Source organism: Jatropha curcas, chromosome 10 (genome assembly GCF_041381405.1).
Source record: "Jatropha curcas cultivar XTBG-Jc1 chromosome 10, XTBG_Jcur_1.0, whole genome shotgun sequence".
Lineage (NCBI taxonomy): Eukaryota > Viridiplantae > Streptophyta > Magnoliopsida > Malpighiales > Euphorbiaceae > Jatropha > Jatropha curcas.
Genome location: NC_143160.1, coordinates 10228921 through 10250130, shown reverse-complemented (window position 1 = coordinate 10250130; position 21210 = coordinate 10228921). Strand labels below are relative to the sequence as shown.

General features: G+C 30.4%; 1 protein-coding gene and 1 non-coding gene across 2 annotated transcripts; both read left to right on the top strand.

Moving 5' to 3' along the window:
• Window positions 1–1273: 1273 nt before the first annotated feature.
• LOC105636855 (homeobox-leucine zipper protein ATHB-14) lies at window positions 1274–9100 on the top strand. Its single transcript, XM_012220237.4, has 18 exons — window positions 1274–2289; window positions 4239–4398; window positions 4818–4930; window positions 5014–5104; window positions 5221–5316; window positions 5397–5510; window positions 5633–5716; window positions 5818–5973; window positions 6070–6144; window positions 6230–6336; window positions 6446–6635; window positions 6823–7011; window positions 7119–7199; window positions 7295–7429; window positions 7550–7875; window positions 8225–8336; window positions 8438–8587; window positions 8823–9100. The coding sequence occupies exons 1-18, from the start codon at window positions 2075–2077 to the stop codon at window positions 8967–8969; spliced, it is 2541 nt and encodes an 846-aa protein (XP_012075627.1). The 5' UTR covers window positions 1274–2074; the 3' UTR covers window positions 8970–9100.
• An 11642-nt stretch (window positions 9101–20742) lies between these two features.
• Window positions 20743–20814, top strand: TRNAW-CCA (transfer RNA tryptophan (anticodon CCA)). The gene has a single exon. It is a non-coding gene; the product is annotated as a tRNA-Trp (tRNA).
• The last annotated feature ends 396 nt before the right edge of the window (window positions 20815–21210 follow it).

Below are 21210 nucleotides of genomic sequence, written 5' to 3'. Positions count from 1 at the left end.
TAGGCTTCTCTGCTTTTATATATTATATAATTATAGATTTAATATAGATTGTTTAATTTTAATAGAATATTAATATAAGGGCATGTTAGGAAAAAGTAAAATAAAAATTATAATTTAAATATATTAATTAAATTTTATTCATCCGTATACAAGCCAAACCAAATTATCGACCAAAGGAGTGCAACCTTAGATCTATCTATATACTACTATAATTTTTAAATATGTCATTTCACTTTTCTATCAAAATTGAGAGAACAATGATAAATATATCTCTAAAGTTCCTTATAAATTTTTATCTAGACAATTTTATCCTTATAAATAAACTTTAAAAACTAATTAACTATTGGATTATAAAAGGATATAATGATAAAATTGAATATTAAAATTTTATTTTATTTAAACCAATAAAACAAACAAATATTTTAAAATTAATTTGTATATTTACTAAAACATCCAACAATAAATAATTGTTTAATATTTTTTACACCCTTTCTTCAATACCATAGGTGAAATGTAATCATCTTTTTTTCCCATTCATAAAAAAACCCTAATAACTATTATTGAAAAATATTTTAAATTTGGATATTAACTCAATTAGTATTAAATAAAGTGTTTAATGGGTTAAATAAAATAGTTAAAAATTTTAATTTTATAAATTAAGATGTTAACAGGTAAAAATAAAAGTCAAAGATGTCATTCTAATTTTACAGTAAAAAAAAAAAAAGGTCACTTACGTTAAACTGTGAGCTAAAGTAATGGTCGGATTCGGATATGTATTCCGGGTCAAAACCCACCCAACCCAAAGAAGCGACCAAAATTTGCTATAAAAAAGAGTAATAATGGCAGGACAACGTTTCGCCTTTCCTTTCCTTTCCTTTCTCCTTCTCTTTCTTCACGCCTCCCATCCCATGCATGCACAGTGCACATATACATATATACACATACGGTTTTTAATAAAAAATTATTTAAAAATAAAACAAATCCCCACAGGCCATCGCATAACATGCATATCCATCCGTTCATCATCATCATCATGCATATACATGACCCCCTAGCCATGGCCATAAGAATCCAACACACACACGCAGAGAAAGAGATGCTGATACAAGCAGAGCTACAAAAGCCTATACGGTAGCAGTACTGAGTACTGTTTGATATTTTATTTTTATATTTTAATAAAAATTTCATATTTTTAATATCCTCATAAGAGAGAGAGAGAGGAAACAAAGTTAAGCCCATTTGTCAAAAAACGTCTCTGCTATTGTCAGGTTAAAGATATCAACCCCATCTGCCTGCCTGCCTGCTTGCCTGCCTCTCATTTATTCTTCCATCTTTTTCTTTTTCTTTTTTTTTTTTTAATTTTAAATAAATTTTGTTGCTTTTGATTTAGAGAAGAAAAATCCAGAAAAGAAAAAGAAAAAAGATTTTAACTTTCAATCGTAATAGTAGTAATCCAATTGGCTTTTCATTTATGATTGGCTGTTTAGCTGTTGTTTAACACGCAATGACTCTTTCTCTCTCTTAGAACTCCTCTTTCTTTCTGTGGGTTTTGAGGTTTGTTTTGTTTTTCTTTTATTTTCTGTGTTTTTCTCTTTCTCTAATATTAAGAACTAAGCAGTAAATAAAATTAAAGAATCTCGAGATTGGCGTCTAAGATAAAGACCACAGGGACATTATTCAAGTTCCTTCTATACTTGGGTTTTTGAGGTATACAGTGACTGTAGGAGAGAAAGAGAGAGAAAACAAATCCTCTGCACTATCAATCTGATGAAGGAGAGAGGAGGCTCTCTTGGAGGAGAGAGCCTGCCTGATACCATCAACAACAATAACAGCAAAGAAGAAGATAATCAAGAACCAAACTAAAAACACCCACTTATCCAGAAAAACTAAACTCATTCCTTACTGTCTTGAAAATTCAAAAATACCAACTGGGTTTTTGTTTTTGTTTTTTGGGTTCTTTTTGGTGTTAACATACTAAATTCCTCAAAAACGTATCTGGGTCTGTGTTGTTTTTTTGGCCTTTTCAATCTTTTAGGTGTGTTTTTTCTGCTCTGGTGGGTGGTTGGGTTTGTATATGGCACTTTCTGTGCACAATAAGGAAGGAAATAATAAGCAAATGGATTCAAGCAAGTACGTGAGGTATACACCTGAGCAAGTGGAGGCATTGGAGAGGGTTTATACAGAATGCCCAAAGCCTAGTTCTTTAAGAAGGCAGCAGCTTATTAGAGAGTGTCCTATTCTCTCTAACATTGAACCTAAACAGATCAAAGTGTGGTTTCAAAACCGCAGGTAAATACACTCGTGGACATTCTCACAACTACAAAATAGTGACACCTCGAATCTCTCTCTCTCTCTCTCTCTCTCTCTCTCTCTCTCTCCTTAATATGTTCCACGTCCATTGCTTTATTCTCCCCCATTTATGAGTTATGTTTGGGTTGTATTATCAGTTCATGTTTGTCTCTTAGGTGCCATTTTTGTTGTTGTGGTGTTGATATTCCAGGAAGAAGAGGAGTGGAAATGGTTATATTTTTTCCTAGGATCTTTTCGAATTATGTAACTTTGTATTTTTTTTTTTTTTTTGATTTTTGATTTTTTAATGACAAACAAGCTATTTTATTGGAGAAAAAAAAGCTAGAGCAGCTATGTTTGGATTATATGGGAATTAATGTGCCCTCTTTTAAAGAAAGAAAGACAATTGTCTGTTGTGGGTTTGGGTAAATTCTGGCGTTTTGTTTATAGATTTCATTTTCCATCGAAAAAGTAGAATTTTGAAAAGCAAGAGGGAGTTGGTTCTTCTTTGTTTATTATTTCTTGGTTCTTCTTTGTTGTGTTTTTAACTATATTCTAGGTCTTGACTTTGTAGTTAAAATTGTGGAGATTTAAACTTTCTAAGTGTTGTTTTTCTTTTGAAGAGTAATAAGTTTTCTTTATTTTTTCCCGAACTGTAATTTTTTATATTTGATGGACATTGACTTTGTTTTTTAGTGGAATTTGAGTTTGTTATTTTGTTTTTGTTGTTTTTTTTTTCCTCGTCTTTTGAATGTGTTTGGTCCTTTTTTTTTATTTGAATGTTTCCTTAAAGAATTTCCATTTGCTCTCTACTTTCAGTATATCTGCATATAAATGGAAGATAACGATAGCTAATTATTTTGCATTTGATGGCTACATATTCGTTTTACTGGAGTTCTTATTTATCTCTTTGATGAGTCTTCATATGTATGTTGCTGTAGAAGATGTTAAAATGCAACTTTCATTTCATTCTGTTTCTCCCCGAAATTTTGCCTTTGGAAATCATTATGGGTATTTTCACTAAAAATAGATTATTAGTTTTTACTCTTAGATGTTGTGGTTTTGAAATTTAATGGATGACAGTAACCGCTAAAGAATTCACTTTTGGTAATACATACGGTATAATTTTGTCCATTCTTTTATTGGTTTTCCTCTATTATATTTTTCTTCTTTAAAAAAGAAAAAAGGAAGGGTTTTTATCTGGTCGCAGTAGAAAGAGTAGGAAATGGATATCTGACTAGGATCAGGAATATTTTTCTTCTCCATTTTGGTATATTTTTTCAGGCTTCTATCTTAATTACAATTGACATCATGATAAACTAGGGGTTTCTTTTGAGAAAAAGAAAGAAATATCGTTTTTAGACTTGAACAAACTTTTTGTTAAAATTTTTCTGTTACATACCTAATCCTGAAGCAAATATCTTTTTTTCTTGGTGGTAGATGAATCTTCAGTGCTGAACTTAAAGAACTTTAGATTTTTAAGATGTGAGTTTTCCTTAATATTTTCGTGGAAAGAATGTTTTGTTGTCGTGTTTGAAATAAAATTTTAAAGAGTTCTCTTCTTTTTTTGTACCCATTAGCAGTTGTATTTTCCTTTCCTAATAATTTTTGGACTAATGAAATGATGTGATATTTTTCTCTTTCTCTTCTTATTTCATTTGCTGACCATTCTTCTTTTAATTGGGTTCGAAACTTGCAGCGAGTTTTAGCTCATTTGTGTAGTGTTTTTACATTGATTTGTTTTAAAATGCATCTTGATTGAGCACCTGGGGCCACTGTTCTTATTTCTTGCCCTAGTAAGATCTAAACATCTTTTCAGTGTGAAATTAGCAAGTTTCTGAAAGTCTTAATTTGTTATTGAATTGTCCTCAGCTTGGTTTATGGATTTCTGAAAGAAGTTTGGTGATAAGTGATACCTGACTTAGTGCATCAATCGTTATTCATGACAGATGTCGCGAAAAGCAGAGGAAGGAAGCTTCTCGTCTCCAGACAGTGAATAGAAAGCTGAGTGCTATGAACAAGCTGTTGATGGAAGAGAATGACCGGTTACAGAAGCAGGTCTCACAGTTGGTTTATGAGAATGGATACATGCGCCAACAGCTGCAGACCGTAAGCTTATTTGCCTTATTAATGCGCACTATTCTTTACATTTTATGCATTCTCCTGTCAAGAAGAAATCATTTCTTGCATTCTTATCTTGGACTTTATCCACTATCAGGTCCTTGAGCTAATTACTGATAGATTCCTACTTTTTATTGATTCTTTTTCCTTCACATGTACACTGCTGAATACTAACACCTGCTCACGAGTTTCTTCCAACTATTGGTTTAATATATTTGCAGTTTATTTTGATTAGTTATCCAGCTTTCTGTTGCTAGGACAGATTCATCATGCATGAGTTGTGCTTTTCATGTTTGGCTTGTATTCCAGTAGATATGTTTGGACTTTATCGACTATATATTTTACGAGAAATTGAAGTGTCTGTATATGCACACTAAAAAAATATTTCTGTGTTGGACTTTAATTAGGCTTCAGCAACGACCACAGACAATAGCTGTGAGTCTGTGGTCATGAGTGGTCAGCAACAGCAGCAAAACCCAACACCTCAGCATCCCCAACGGGATGCTAACAACCCAGCTGGGTAAGAAATTACTGTGTGAAATAATTTAATCAAAAGGTTCTTGTTTCATTTTATTAACTAGTTTATTTTTCTTGTATTGTTAGTCTTCTTGCAATAGCTGAGGAGACCCTGGCAGAGTTCCTTTCTAAGGCTACTGGAACTGCTGTCGACTGGGTCCAGATGATTGGGATGAAGGTAACAGTTCTGGAAAATTTTCATGTTATCTGTGATGCTTAATTTCTTAATTATTGTTCATGCTTAGTTTCTATCTGTTTCTGATATATTGCTACTCTCCTGTTGATAACTATTAGCCTGGTCCGGATTCTATTGGCATTGTTGCTGTATCCCGCAATTGTAGTGGGGTAGCAGCACGAGCCTGTGGCCTCGTGAGTCTAGAGCCCACGAAGGTACATATATCTCCCTCTTTGAATTATTCAAGCATGGAATGCTTGTTTTGTTATAGCTCTTGATGAGAGTGTTCCTGTAGGTTGCTGAAATCCTCAAAGATCGTCCATCTTGGTTTCGTGACTGTCGATGTGTTGACATATTGAGTGTGATTCCTACAGGAAATGGGGGCACATGTGAGCTTATATACATGCAGGTTTGTGGTTTTGTAAACAGTAACCTAGACACAGTTTTAGCCTTCTCTCAATTACTTGACCTTCTGATTTTGTGCTATATGGTATCTTTCGCATTGATCTTTATGGTTTCTTTCTTCATCAGACTTATGCCCCAACGACATTGGCTGCAGCACGTGACTTTTGGACACTGAGATACACTACAACATTGGAAGATGGCAGTCTCGTGGTAAGTCATGTGGTTCCCCCTTTTCTTTCAGTTTTTTTATCTCTTACTTTCATGTATGTGATTTATAGAATTGGTTATAGTATTTTGTCTTGAACTTGTAGATATGCGAGAGGTCATTGACTACTACTACCGGTGGCCCAGTTGGGCCACCTACTTCAAGCTTTGTGAGAGCTGAAATGCTTCCTAGTGGCTATCTGATTCGACCTTGTGAGGGTGGTGGTTCAATCATTCACATTGTTGATCATGTTGATTTAGATGTGAGAATCATATATAATTTTGCTGTTCAAGTCTTCTAGCAAGTTCTGATTAAATCTCTTTAAACATTACCTTAAACTATGTTATTTTAATGATAGGCTTGGAGTGTTCCTGAAGTTCTGAGGCCACTTTATGAATCATCCAAAATTCTTGCTCAGAAAATGACTATGGCTGTAAGAACTACTTGTATGATTTGGATTATTCCTTCTTTGGTTTGGTTAGTTATGTTGATGTTTTCCTTGTGTTTTAATCATGTAGGCCTTACGGCACATACGGCAAATTGCACAAGAGACTAGCGGAGAAATTCAGTATGGTGGGGGTCGCCAGCCTGCTGTTTTAAGGACATTTAGTCAGAGGCTTTGTAGGTAAGGCTTAACTTTGCATGGCCAAGTGTTGGATGAATTATTCAAGCATAGTCCTTGGAGGTTCTCATCACTAACCCTGATGAATTATTTGTTTGTAATTGGATGTAAGGGGTTTCAATGATGCTGTCAATGGATTTGCGGATGATGGTTGGTCGCTTCTTGGTGGTGATGGGGTGGAGGATGTGACCATTGTCATAAATTCATCTCCAAATAAATTTCTTGGATCTCAGTATAATGCATCAATGTTCCCAACTTTTGGGGGAGGGGTACTCTGTGCAAAGGCGTCAATGTTGCTGCAGGTATTATCTGGAATACAAACAGATCCTTGTGGGTGTAATATGTTTGTCCATTGTGCCAAATATCACTAAATAATTTTCTTTTCTGCATATTTTTTTGCCAGTAAGCTTTGCATTCACAATTTCATGATTGATTCGTTGATAATTTTGACAGTCATGTATTAATAATAACTATTCATGTTGTCTGCAGAATGTTCCCCCTGCTCTGCTTGTCCGTTTTCTGAGGGAGCATCGTTCAGAGTGGGCTGACTATGGGGTTGATACATACTCAGCTGCATGTCTCAAAGCAAGTCCTTATGCAGTTCCTTGTGCAAGACCTGGGGGCTTTCCAAGTAGCCAGGTCATTTTACCTCTTGCCCATACTGTGGAGCATGAGGAGGTAATGTCTTTCTAACCAAATTCATATACCTTTGACTTCTTCCGTCATATCCTAAAAACTTCTTGGTGTAATACTGTTTTAAATTTTGGATTTTTCCCTATATATAGTTCTTGGAGGTAGTTCGGTTGGAGGGTCATGCCTTCTCCCCTGAAGATGTAGCTTTGGCACGGGATATGTACTTGTTACAGGTTGGTCTAGTTTCAATCAGTTTGGTGGAAAGTGTTCTTTTTATCAGTGGACAGCTTTTTTACTGATTTTATTTCACAAAATTCCATTTTGGCAGCTATGCAGTGGGGTTGATGAAAATGCTGTTGGCGCCTGTGCCCAGCTGGTCTTTGCACCTATTGACGAATCGTTTGCTGATGATGCTCTTTTGTTGCCATCTGGTTTTCGTGTCATACCATTAGACCCTAAAACAGTTGGGTGACCTGTCATCTTATACTATGATCATTCATGTTGATGTCATGCACAGCATGATCAAAGGTTCTTCTGACCTGTCATCTTGTTTCATAATTTGTTGTGATTTCTTTTACTGCAGGATGGGCCTGCTGCAACTCGTACATTAGATTTGGCATCTACGCTTGAAGTAGGTCCTGGAGGTGCACGTCCATCCGGTGAAGCCGACACCAGCAGTTATAACCTTAGGTCTGTCCTTACAATTGCGTTTCAATTTACTTTTGAGAACCACTTGCGAGACAATGTGGCTGCTATGGCTCGCCAATATGTGCGTAGTGTTGTGGGGTCTGTTCAGAGGGTTGCAATGGCTATTTCTCCCTCACGACTCAGCTCCCAGATAGGGCCGAAGTCTCTTCCTGGCTCTCCTGAGGCTATTACTTTGGCACAATGGATTTCCCGAAGCTACAGGTATGACATTATTCCCTCATGGTTTGTACCTGTCCTTAGATTAATATAAGCAGAAGGATTAACATTAATGTTTGCTTAGTTTTAGTTGAATTTTCATGTCTGAAAGGCTGTTTAATAACTATATGAGGACAAATGAGGAGTCATTACAAAATTTGTAGTGTTTATCACTGAAGATGTGGTGTCACTGTATTAAAGTTTGTCATTTTCATTGGATGACTATGATTCAGAAAACACAAATATGTGACTTCACTTTTTTAATGAAAATGGTTAATGCAATGTGTAGACAGAGTAAGTTTAGCTGCTGCTGTTTCTTTTTTGGCTGTCTGATTATGTTTGTGACGTGTTACAGGATCCACACTGGAGGAGATCTCTTTCGGGTTGATTCTCAAGCTGGCGATGCTTTGTTGAAGCAACTATGGAACCATTCAGATGCAATCATGTGCTGTTCCTTGAAAACTAATGTAATCATTTTTACTTATTCATCCAATTTGAGGAAATGTTCATATTGTGATCATTCCTTGCACAATAAGAATGAATTTGATCAGCAAAAATATAATTGCAGGCATCTCCAGTCTTCACCTTTGCAAACCAGGCCGGACTTGACATGCTTGAAACTACTCTTGTAGCCCTTCAAGATATTATGCTTGACAAGATTCTAGATGAAGCTGGCCGGAAGATTTTATGCTCTGAGTTCTCTAAGATCATGCAACAGGTAAATTTCTCAGTACCTGAAATCATCTGTAAGTAGATAAAAAATAACTCAAACCTAGTTTTTTACCTCAGGAAACAAGATTACATTCAAAACTGAACAGTTTTTTTATTATGGCACTCTTTGGCTGTCTGTTATGGCTTTCTGATTCTTTTCATCACAAGCATCAATTGTTCACAACTGATGGCTAGGATTGCAGACGAAGTGCTTTAATGCAATTTACTATTGTAATTTTCAGGGATTTGCGTATCTGCCAGCTGGAATATGTGTATCGAGCATGGGGAGGCCAGTCTCCTATGATCAGGCCATTGCATGGAAAGTCCTTAATGATGATGATTCCAACCACTGCCTGGCCTTCATGTTCATGAACTGGTCTTTTGTGTGATAGTTATGAAAAGAACACATAGAAAAAACTTAGCTATCTACTATAAGTTATATGTTTCCTTTTATTAGCACCTAAATGACAGACATTTTGAATGGAGTAATTGAAGTATATTATGGTTGCATTTGTCTTCATGTGCATGTTGATGTATTTGCTTGATGGGTGGTGTTCCACAGTCTATCTATCAAATTTTCTTGGCAAGTCTGGTGAAATTTCAATCAAAATGGATGATGTCTGTTGAAATCTCCATGTGCATGGATGATGTTGGACCCACCTTCTGTTAGAGTTGTTGGCTTGGTTTTGTTAGTTGTTGATGATTGATTCTATCATGGGTCATAATCAAATCACCAATAATGTATGGTAATATTCTTAATATGTTATCATTCTGTCTTTTGTCTGTCTTTATTGGTGAAAGGGTTGTCTTCTGAAGTCAATACTTGAGCAGAACTAGAACTAGATTGCAAATGATTATTAATCCTTGCACTTCTCATCTTTTGGGGCATTAGAAAACATAGGGGCCAAAAATCTATCTTGAGCTAGTATTGTAGGACTTTGGATGATCTGAAGATGAATTTTAGGCCTAAAAATGTTTTAATCGACACAACAAGCCATAATTCTGATAATTAATTTGTTACAATATACTACTGAATGCGTATATGAAACCATTGATGAAATGCTTTCTCTACTTGAGCGTAACCTTGTTTGAAGTTCCTGGTTTTGCATGAGAGGCATACTGTGTGTATTTTGCCTGACTAACTTTATTTGTGATAGGATGTTGAATGAGAGGCATGGGGCTTTAAAGCTAATCATAGTTATAAAATGTTCATGCTATAAGAGTTTCTGTTAAATTTATTTGAAATTCATTGATTTTGATAAATAAATTCGCTATTGCATTTAACTTTTTTTTTTTTTTTTATAAAAAAATTAGAATTTTTTTTATTTGATTGGATGTATATTTTTCTAGAAGTTAGTTTTTAAATTCTTTTAAATTAATATATAGATAATTAAGCTTTTTAAAATTTTTATTTTCCTTAAGATATGACCATAAAAAACTTAATTTGAATACAACGCAAATTCTTCTCTAATCCAACTTATATAAGCATCTATGGGCGAAACGTGTGACGCAGATTTATATATTAATATTATATTATTTTGAAACTTTTATTGTTTTTTAGCAAAGAAAAAGTGATGCAGATTTATATATTAATATTATATTATTTTGAAACTTTTATTTTTTTTAGCAAATAAAAAATGTCGAAATAAACGGAGTAAGAGTAGTTATGTAGCAAATAAAGTTAAATATTGCAAAACTTTTAGCTACTTTTAAATATACTCTTAATATAATGAGTAATAATAGTTTTTATAGTTTTTTTCAAAGAATTTAACAATTTTTTATCTCTCTTTTTGAAATATCATGCTTTTTTTTCTTTTATAAAGTTAATTAATTAAAAAAGAAAAATATATTTTATGTTGTTAAGTTTTGAATGAGAAAAATGCATGTTAATTATTAATATTGTTAATGAAAATAAATAATAATATTATTTAAATAATGTATTTATAACTGCGCGAGAAGCGCAGATTATGACTAGTTTATGAGAAAAATAGTAACTTTAGAATGATAGAATAGTAAGTTTAAGAGAGGTAATTCATACATTGTATAAAGAAGAATTAATAAATGAACTTTGTAAATAAATCCAAAAGCGTGTCAATTTAATCTTATTTTTGGTCCATTTTTCTCTAGTATTTTTTCTTTGTTTTTTTTTAAAAAAAAAAATCAAATTGAAACTTGAAGTGTTCCCCTCTGATTTAAATTGGGTTCAGAATTGGATTTTAAAGTTTAGACATAATTTGAATTTGGGATTTTGGGATTAGGTTTTGGTGAAATTATATTATCGCCCCTACCTAGGACTGTCAGAAAGCAGACAAGGTAGTGTAGTAATGAGAACAACAAAAAGCAAAGAAGAAACCAAAATTGTTAATAGGTGCAGTTTCTAATTTCTACAAAGAAAAAGCATTTATTTATGAAGTGATCTTTCACAGAATCCCTTTTCATAATTTCTTTCTACCTGTTAATTATTAAAAGGGTAATGGTTCTTGGCTCCCTTGATCCGATATCATTGAACATAAAATGTCTAGTTTATCCTTGTATTGGCCATGTAAAATATCATTTATGTCCCACTGTTTCTTTATTAACTAACCTTAGACAAAGTAGCAAATGAGTTACATTCCCTAATTTTAAGCTTTTGTTTTACTATTATTAATTGTTTCCTTTCATTTTTTATTTTTATTTAAAATATACATCTATATTATATATAAAAGTGGGAATAGAGGGAATAATAGAATTTCTGATAGTGCTCTTAATGAAATTTAGAATATTCTAAAATAACCTTAGTTATAGCCAATTAGAAGATTATATTTTATTATGATATATTTATAAAAATTATTTTGTAAGCTAATCATATGTGGTATGATTATCTTTTCACTTATGTGAGGAGTGAGAGGTCTCGAATTCGAATCTTCTCAACCACAAGTATTTTCATCAACTTAGTGAGTGAAAGGTTTTTTCTTGTTGTCTATCCCGCAGTGTTATTTCGACCCGTTGGGCCTCCTAATAAATTAAAAAAATTATTTTTAAATAAAATACATATAGATAATTAAGCATTTAAAATTTTAAGTTTTATCTTTGCTAAATTTATTTTTTAATAAATATATATGATAATGAGACATTCGAAAAATATTTTTATATTTTATTTATTAAATATTTAATTCTTTTATGACATTGATAAAAAAAAAAAGAAAAACGTTCTTTTTATTAATTTTTTTTCTTTATGTTTATATGATTTGATTTGATTGGATATATTTTTTTAGAAATAAATTTTCAAATAATATATATATAATGTTTTATTTAGGAGAGATAAAAAAAGAAAAAAGTATATTAGTTTTATTAATATTTTTTTTATGTTTGTAAGATTTGATTGGATATATTTTTTAAAAAGTAAATTTTCAAATAGAATTTACATAATTAAACCTCGTATGATAAACAGTTGAAAATGTTAATTTAAAATATCTATATAATATTTTATTGATATGTTTATATATCTATATTCATTGAAACACTTTTTTTGTTATGTGAGTTTTGAAAGAGTTTTATTTTTAATAATAATTTTTTATTTTCTTTTTCATTACTGAATAATTTGTAACTACTATCATTTTAATTTAGTAAGAGATTTATATCTCCTTGCAATAAAGAGATGGTCTATTGATGATTAAGCATTTTTAATTTTCTTGATTTTTTTCTCTTATATCTTAAATATGTTTGATTTAAAAGAAAATTATTCAGGAGACTGAAAAAAAAAAAAAAAGAACTATATGGTTCTGTTTGAGTCACTTTTTAGGGTTTAAAAAATTTGTGTGTATGTGTATATATTCTTTTCTCTGATACACTGGGTAAATAATACTGCTACTGTAGCCAAAGTGATTTCTATTATCAATTCAAATCATCCTTTCATTTTTTTTTTACCTAGCAGTAAAAAATAATTTATTATTATTTTTTATTATATTTGCAAATAGATATTAATTTGGAGTTAAGAGTAGAGATTGGGGATTGAGTGGTGACTTGATTTTCTTTTTGGACACCTATTAGGATTTAAAAATTTGCATTTATAAATTAGGAATTAAAGGATTAGGTCTAGAGATTGGGTTGAACTTTATTCCGAGACCACTTGATTATATAAAAATAGAATTAAGTACATAAAAAGTAGCATTGCAAGTAGTTTGTACGACAAAATGTAATACAAATTAACCACTTGTATTGATTTTAATCTAAACAAAACTTATGCTTTGATATTATATAGATAAACATTGAGCATAGAACAATCATAATCAACGTGTAACGTACGTCATACAAAAGACTAATATATATAAAAAGTATCGTGTTTCTTTCATAATATATTTTAATTTTATATGACAAATAATACAAATGTGCCACCCCAATTAGTGTTCATCAATACCCACAACAAATGCTATATATTAATTGTTTGGGTTAAAATGAATGGACGAGGGCTTTTAGCTTGGATGGCATATTAGCAGGTGGCTTGACTTGATTACAGGGATTGGTCTTAGGATTGGTTCCTCCGCGTGTCATTTTTGATATACAGAGAAAATTCTTTATAATTTTTTACTATAACATGCATCTAGCTTGTGATGTTGAATTGGTTTAGGAGACAACTTAGTTGCTAATTATTGCCAAAGTTGCTGATATTGGTTTTGTCAAAAATATTTAATGCATGGATGATGAGCCATTAACATTAATCTTTTTTTCTTCTTATAGTATTAGTAACGATAACTTTACTTCTCTTCAAAACTCATTCACTTTCTCTCAAATTTATCCCTCCAAAACCACCAAAGGCTATAAGTGTCTTTTTGGACGCCATAATCCATGATCATTATGAGCCATTTAACACTACCCTTATTAAAATTCAAGATTAGCCTCTTCTAGAGTTAATTTGGGATATATATACGAGGAACAAAATAATTATGTTAGGATAAAGATATTGAAAATCCTATATTATGTAGTTAGAGTTTGTTTAGAAATCTCTTATTACATATGCATGTTTATATATTATTTTTGTATATTTTATTATTGTGTATTATCTCTACCCTCCTCTTTTTGCCATTTACTTATTTATTCCAGTCGAGAAATATAGCATCGATTTAAAATATAAATTTCAACAATTCTAAATTTAGTTTCCATCTATATTTGGTGAGAAAAGTAAATACATTATGAGATAAAATCCATTATAATAACCAATTTAACATGCTTCTATGTTCATCAAGTGGTTGAATTAATAGGAGGAAAACTGCATCTCTAGATAAACTTTACTTATAAGTTCAAATATTTAAAATTTGAAATAACAGTTGTTAGAAAATTTAACTTAAAAATATTTTCAACCCAAACATAGAGACAGGTGCTCGAATAAAAAAAGATAATTTCTCTTATAAAAGAAAAACGAGTCTTCACAAAGATAATTTCTCCAAATATTGACGAATGCTGAAATATTTCATGAAATCAATATTCAATCCTAATGATGATTTCTGGAATTATTATTCATTATCATTATTTTGGTTATAAAAATTTTAGTTAGAAGCTATTAATAAACTCTTCAAGCTATTAGTAGTTGAACATTTGAGCTTGACTTCATTGAAGGCTTGACTTTTGACCAAAATGGTAGTTAATGCAAAAAAGATTGAGCAAAATATTAATATGATTATTTTTATAAAATTAAAACACAACATAGTAACAGTAATTGATAGAAGTAAAAGATGAAAAGATTCAAAAAAAACACTAAGAGAATTAGATTTATAGTATTTTCACCTATTCTAGACAAGAGACAAAACGATAAATGCCAGCGAGAATCTCGAATTTTAATACCAAGCGAGAATTTCGGGCATTAATTATATAATAAAGTAGTCCTTTGTCCGAGCATTACCTTATCTTGAACTAATTTATGTAATGCTCGGTCAATTCTATAGAATTCCTCTATCAATAATTATATTTATTACCTGTTTCCGTTAAATATTTAAAACATTTCATCTATTGTATTTAAAGTTGAAAATTTAGCACTTTACAAATATTATTCATGAAAAGAAATATTGTTAAAAGCTATTTTTTATATATTTTACTTGTACTATTAGTACTTATAAATTTGAAAATCCAAATAAATCTAAAAACTATCATAAAAAAATTCTCACCAATATCTCTTATGTATTTAGTTAGGAAAAAACAGATATAGAATGTCGTGATTTCAGTTCCACTGTTTCAGAAAATAGAAATCTTATGTGGAATTCTCTGAATTTCATTGTTTTCGACTAATGAGTTTATTCTAAAATAACATTTTAAATTCATATATTTTATTTTTCAACCAAACAAATGAACAATACATATAAAATTTTATTTATTTCATATATTATTTATTCAAACGGCCAAACCACCACAGCTTTTGAGTTTAATACAAAACGACAAGCATGATAAAGCAAAATAATTATTAATTAATTAATTAATTAAAAATATATATTAAATTAATACACCAATCAGAGACCACATTTCATAAGTGGGGACCTTGATGACAGAGGCAAGAATCGTTATTTCTGTTGGTACAAATATGTCTTTTGGTGTGGGACCCATGAGAATCTGCCACCCATTTCATGCCACGTCAAAAGACCAGGGTGTCGGGCTCTGATGCCATCACGGCCCACGCGACCACATTCCCTTCCTCAAGTCTCAAGAGACTTTTAAGCTAGTACGTCGTCGTCTTTGGTGTTCAGTACGACAGTGTCGTAAGCTGATTACCACTTCCTACCTAACCTTTCAATTTCTGTCACGTGTCAAAATTTGTACAGCCAACTTGCCCAAAAACGACCAAATATCAATATTTTGCTACCGAAAATGCCCTTGTCTTTTAGGATATGTACAATTTTAACTTTTTTTTTAGTTTATTTTAACATATTATTTTGATGCATTACATTTTTTAATTTGTATTTTTTTGATAGAATTTCTATTTTCATCTATTATATATCTATTGTAATTTTGTTTTTATAATTAATTGATATTGTTGTCAAATTATCAGTATTAATAATTGGATATGCAAATTCAAAATTTTCTATTTAAATGATTTTTATTTTTTTAGAATGAAAAGAGAAATTTTATTCAGAAATAGCAGAACTGTGGTTAACAATAAAAAGTAAAATTGTAACACCACATTCAATGAATATAAATTGAGTAGATGACATAGTAGTCTTGGTGCGCTTTCAAATACTAATATATACTTTAAAATAAAAAGATATTCCCTATGTTCTTTTTATTTAGAAAAAATTTTCTTTTTTAGTGCATTTTTTATATAAAGAATGTTATTATAAATAGAAACTTTGGTGTATTTTTTATATAAAGAATTTTACTCTAATGGTAATTTTGGGATGCAAACCAAGTTAAAAAGAGTAGAATGTCTTTATAGTTAATGTGTTTATTTTAATATTGAAACTCAACGATCAAGGAAAATGACAGGTACAAATATTCTTAATATTTAATGTATACGTGTTTCAAGGAACAAGTTATTTACTCACTTTTTCATTTTGTTTTATAGCAACAGTGGTCATTTATATAAATTTGGCCACAAAATTAAAGTTATGATATTAAAAATCAAAATAATTACCGTGTAAATACAGAGTCAGCCATTATTTATATATTTGATGAATATACGTTCACTTTTATTCTTGTAAGTTTGGCCAACCGTTGACGTCAGGAACGAATATATGTTAAGTTTAGTTAAATTTTGAAAACGGCCTCATTTTTTGTTTTTAAAAGTGCATGTATATTTTGATTATTGAAAAATGAGAGAAATTAGAGTTAACAAGCCACTCGGTAGCCTTTTGTTTTTAATAACTATGAACTTTTTTTAATGGTTTTTCTTTCTCTACATTAGTTAATAGTTGTGAACTTCTGTAAGTCACTTTATCGCTTTTTAATTATTAGTCGTGCACTTCTGTAAATCATTTTGTGACCTTATTATAATTAATTGCACACTTTTTCAATATTTATTATTTTCTATGTCAAGTAACGTTTGTAAACTTCTATAAGTATTTTTGTGCCTTTTTATTATTAGTTGTGCATTTCTATAACCCATTTTATGGCATTTTTATTATTAGTTGTGCATTTTTCAACAGTTATTATTTTCTGTGTTAGGTAATATTTGTGAACTTCTGTAAGCCACTTTGTGGCCTTTTTTATTATTAGTCGTGCATTTTTATAAGTAATTTTATGACCTTATTATTATTAGTTGTGCACTTTTTTCAATAGTTATTATTTTCTGTGTTATATAATGGTTGTAAATTTCGATAAGCCACTTCGTGACCTTTTCTTATTATTAATCATGTACTTTTAAAGGTACAATACTTTCTTTTTTTTTTTTTTAAATCATTGTAATGGTAGTACTCTTTTGTAAGACACATTGTGGCATTTTGTTAACAGTAGTTGTGAACTTTTATAAGCTATTTTATGTCATTATTATTATTATTTGTGCACTTTTTCAATAGTTATTGTTTTCAGTGTCAGGTAACAATTTAAGTCATTTTGTGATATTTTGTTATTATTAATTGTGCATTTTTAAAAATGCAGTACTTAGTATTTGTGGCCTATTATTTCGTTTTTGAGCACATATTATGTGAAACATCCTCATTGTAGTAAAGTGTGATAGAGTTATTAAAAAAGGTTAAAATAACACCTTAAAGGATGCAGATAGGCAATAAATGCATTATTTGGGATGTCTTTTATGTCAGTTATTATTTTCATTATTAATGAAGAAATAAACTCTTTGTAAAGGCATTTTAGGGAAAAAATTTATTTAACTAACTTTCTTAATTAAAAAGTTTTTTCTGTTTTCTCTAAATAAAGAGAACAGTGGAAATATCATTAATTCTTATGTTATAATTATATTTCTCTATCTTCTAAAAATATCTTAACATGGTTGATTTTTTTTTTTTTTCCTTTAGAAAACGTGTTCCAGAGTTAATTGAAAGTGACCATGTATTAGGGGTTGTCATAATAATTTTATTATCAAAATTAAATAATCTTTATTTATTCAATAATTATAGATCATAATTGTATCAACCTTGCATACATATATAATTATGTGTTGTTGTATAAGAAATGTGTCATAATTATACTAACGTGAGAATCTATGAGAATAATTACCATAATTAAACTATGCTCGTACCATTTTTATTTTGCAATGGAATAATCATATAATAATTAATAGAAATACTATTTTTATCGAAAAAATTACAAATTACAAAAGTTGTAACCATCCGGCACCTATTAATTCGATTAATTCGAATTCGTATAGAATATGTCCATAAAGGGAGCAAAGCACATTTTTCTTAGTATTTAAAAAGACTCTATATTCAGAGTTTCAACTCGAAATCTCTAATGAAAGGAGAATGAATTATTGTCATCTCGCCACCCCTCCGGAATAAATTGCAACTGCTGGTTATTGTTGATTCTTCTAAATAAATATCATATTGAATTAATTATATATTTATATTGAAAGAGAGTTAAATAAAATTAAAAAAAAAAATGAATGGAACGTTAGATGCCGCATACATTTCATGCTTTATTTCTAAATGATAATCGCTTAATAAACGGCTAAATCCATAAATTTATCTATATATTTTGTGGAAAAACCTTATGAAATTCTAAATTTTGCAAAAGGCAATTTTTTTTTTTTTTTTTGGAAATGCAAACCTTTCAATTATAGAATGATGAAAGATAAAAAGAGATAAAATCTCATATCCTAAAGCAAGAATAAGAGTAAGATGCCCTAACAGGGAGTGGAGACCTGCATTAGCTTGCCTTCTAATTCATCTAAAGGATATATTAGACCTACGCATTAAAATTTCCTTGCAATCTTTAATAACCATCCCAAGTTCATATTCATTGGTTTTTTGGATTTGATCTCAAATACAAGAGATTGTGCTCCTGAAGTTACAAATTTTGGTAACATTCTACAAACATTCATGTGTAAATAATTTTTTGGTGTTTTTGATATCTAAATTCAATCATTTACTTAATGTATGGTTAGTAAAGTCATTGGAATAATAATTTTTACATTTTTCAATTGTTCAATAAGTGTGTTTAACCAATTTAATTTTATGAAAATTATTTTTCAAAAGTAATCTAACTATAAATCAAGTCAATATTTTACAGATAAAAGTAAAAATACTAAAAATTATTGATATTAGTGATGAAAAGTGTATAATATTATCAAAATTTATAAATTTAAATATATGATAGGTCATTTCGTAAGGTTAAAGTTATAAAATTTAGAAGTAAATTCATGTATTAAATCAAAATTTTTTATATAAAGTAGGACGATGAATTTATGCATTTGGAAACTTAAAAAATCCTAATACAAGGGTATCATTGGTATAGAAAGAAATGGAGCCACAAAGCCCCAGCACCTTGAAGCAATTATACATATATGGGCTACTTGATGGATGAATGATGATGAAAGCCCAACATATATATGAGACATCACATGACATGATAGTCCCATGCACACATGCCATTACATGATAAATGAATCCACATGGCATGCCCCAGGAAAGGTATATTTAGGAGTCCTTAGGATTAGGTAGTGTAGGGTAGGGCTTAGAATAGAATAATAGAGCTTGCCCTTTTCAGCGTTTGAAAATCGAGGCGTTTTAAAGGTGAGTGCGAAAGCCACTGTTGTTGTATCTTCGGGCCTCGTGTTTCGTTGGCTTCTCTCTGTTCTTTTTTCCCTTTTTCTTTTATTTATTTTTTTCATTTATTACTAAATACTAATTATATACCTTTCCATCTTTATTATGTGCAGTCAATTTAAAAAAAAATTTATTAATTCATTCTTATATAAATTAATTAATTTATCCTTAATATTCAACTCCATAGTCATTTGTTTAACCGAAAGAAATTTACAGTACCATAAAATTGATTTTCTTTAATAGAAAATAAAAATTATTTATATTAAAAGGAATTTACCAATAAAAATGATTTACTAACTAGTTTAATGAAGCTAAATCTCATAAGATAAATAAATAATTTTACTAAATATTAGGGATAATTTAGTAATAGCAGTCAAACTTTAAGCATTAAATAATAATTCTGAAATTTTTTTTTTCAAAAAATAAAATTAAAGAACTGTTCCCGCGTGGAAGAGAGGAGAGAAACTTTCTCTCTCTCTTTTTCTTTCTTTGTCGATTGTATTATCATTTCATGCTTAAACTTTACTCTCTCTTTCTCCCTTTTTCTCAAAAATATTTGCCTTTTACAGGCTCAAGATTCAGATGAGCGTGCTTTTATTAGATCCTTTTCATGGCACTGTGTCTCTGACCTTCCTTTCCTTGCATCACCTCAACAGCAACACATTTTTTTTGAAAAAAAAGAAAGAACAATAGAAAAAAGAAACAAGAAGAAAGAAAAAGAGAAAAAGAATTGCGTGGTGCATGGAAATGTTCAGTTAGTTGTGTAGTAAAAACAAAGGGATCTTCTTAGGTTTTGAGGCTGTGAGATTTAGTAGCTCTGTACATGTATAGACTATCATGGTCTGGTCTGGTCTGGTCTGATTCATCTCAGGAACTCTATCTCATAGTCTGTAAATTTGTCAATTAATTAAGATCTTGGTTGGTTTTAATTAGCCTGAAGCTAGGGTTTTGACTGCTATGCTTGAAGGAGATTTCTTGTTTAGTGTATGGTTAAAAGGGGATAGATAGCTTTCTGTTTTGGTTGAAGTCTTGCAGAAGAGAAATGATGGTGGGGTTGGGTTTCTAGAAGGGTTTAGGGTTTTTCCAGCAGAAGTAATAGGCAGTGGTAGTTAATGTGTTTTAAGGGAAATCTTTGGGCATAGAGAATGAGAGTTCATGATTAATTTTTGCCTTTGTTTTGTTTTTTAGGGTTTTGTGTTGGACCAAGTAAATGTGGTTTTGAATTTTTTTGGGATTTAGAACTTAGGAATTGATCCTATTGGAAATTTGAAATCTTAATGGTTTGATCCATGGCTTGTTTTCCACTTTTAAAATTACTTTTCCTTTTTTTTTTTTTTCAGTATCAGAGGAGGGAATAAAATATTTTACCCAAGTTAAATACATTATTACATATATTGTCTAGCATGAAATAGCAAGGGTAATGTATTCAGTTCCCCTCCATGTCTAAGAGTTATATTAATTGTTGTACAAGTCGAACATCAACGGATCCGTGGCGCAATGGTAGCGCGTCTGACTCCAGATCAGAAGGTTGCGTGTTCGATTCACGTCGGGTTCAATTCCCTTGTTTGTTTTTCTTTTTAGTCTTTTTCTTAAGCTATCAACCAGTCTGAAATCTTTTTAGTCTTTTTTTTTTTATTATTATTGTTATTTTTCTTAAGCTATCAACCGGTCTGAAAACGAAAAGAAAAACCATGAGAAATAGTTAGAGCTAATTAAACATTATCATTATTTAGCTTTGCACATTTGTTTTTTCTGTCATAGGTAAAAATTGTCTAGAAATATTTTTAATAATATATTTTAGTTGAAAATTACAAGTAAATATATTGAACGATTGTATAATAAACTATTGCAATATAATTTTTTTCAGTTATAAAATTGATTTTGGGTAATTTAAAATTATGAATTCATTATAAAATAAGTTTTAAGCCGTAAAAATCATATTGCAGTACAT

Bases quoted from the DNA above. Each gene is read 5' to 3' on its own strand.
- LOC105636855 (XM_012220237.4), top strand. From the start codon at position 2,075: ATGGCACTTTCTGTGCACAATAAGGAAGGAAATAATAAGCAAATGGAT. The intron at 5,974-6,069 runs GTGAGAATCATA...TTTTAATGATAG, and splicing joins TTGATCATGTTGATTTAGAT to GCTTGGAGTGTTCCTGAAGT. The intron at 7,200-7,294 runs GTTGGTCTAGTT...CCATTTTGGCAG, and splicing joins GGGATATGTACTTGTTACAG to CTATGCAGTGGGGTTGATGA.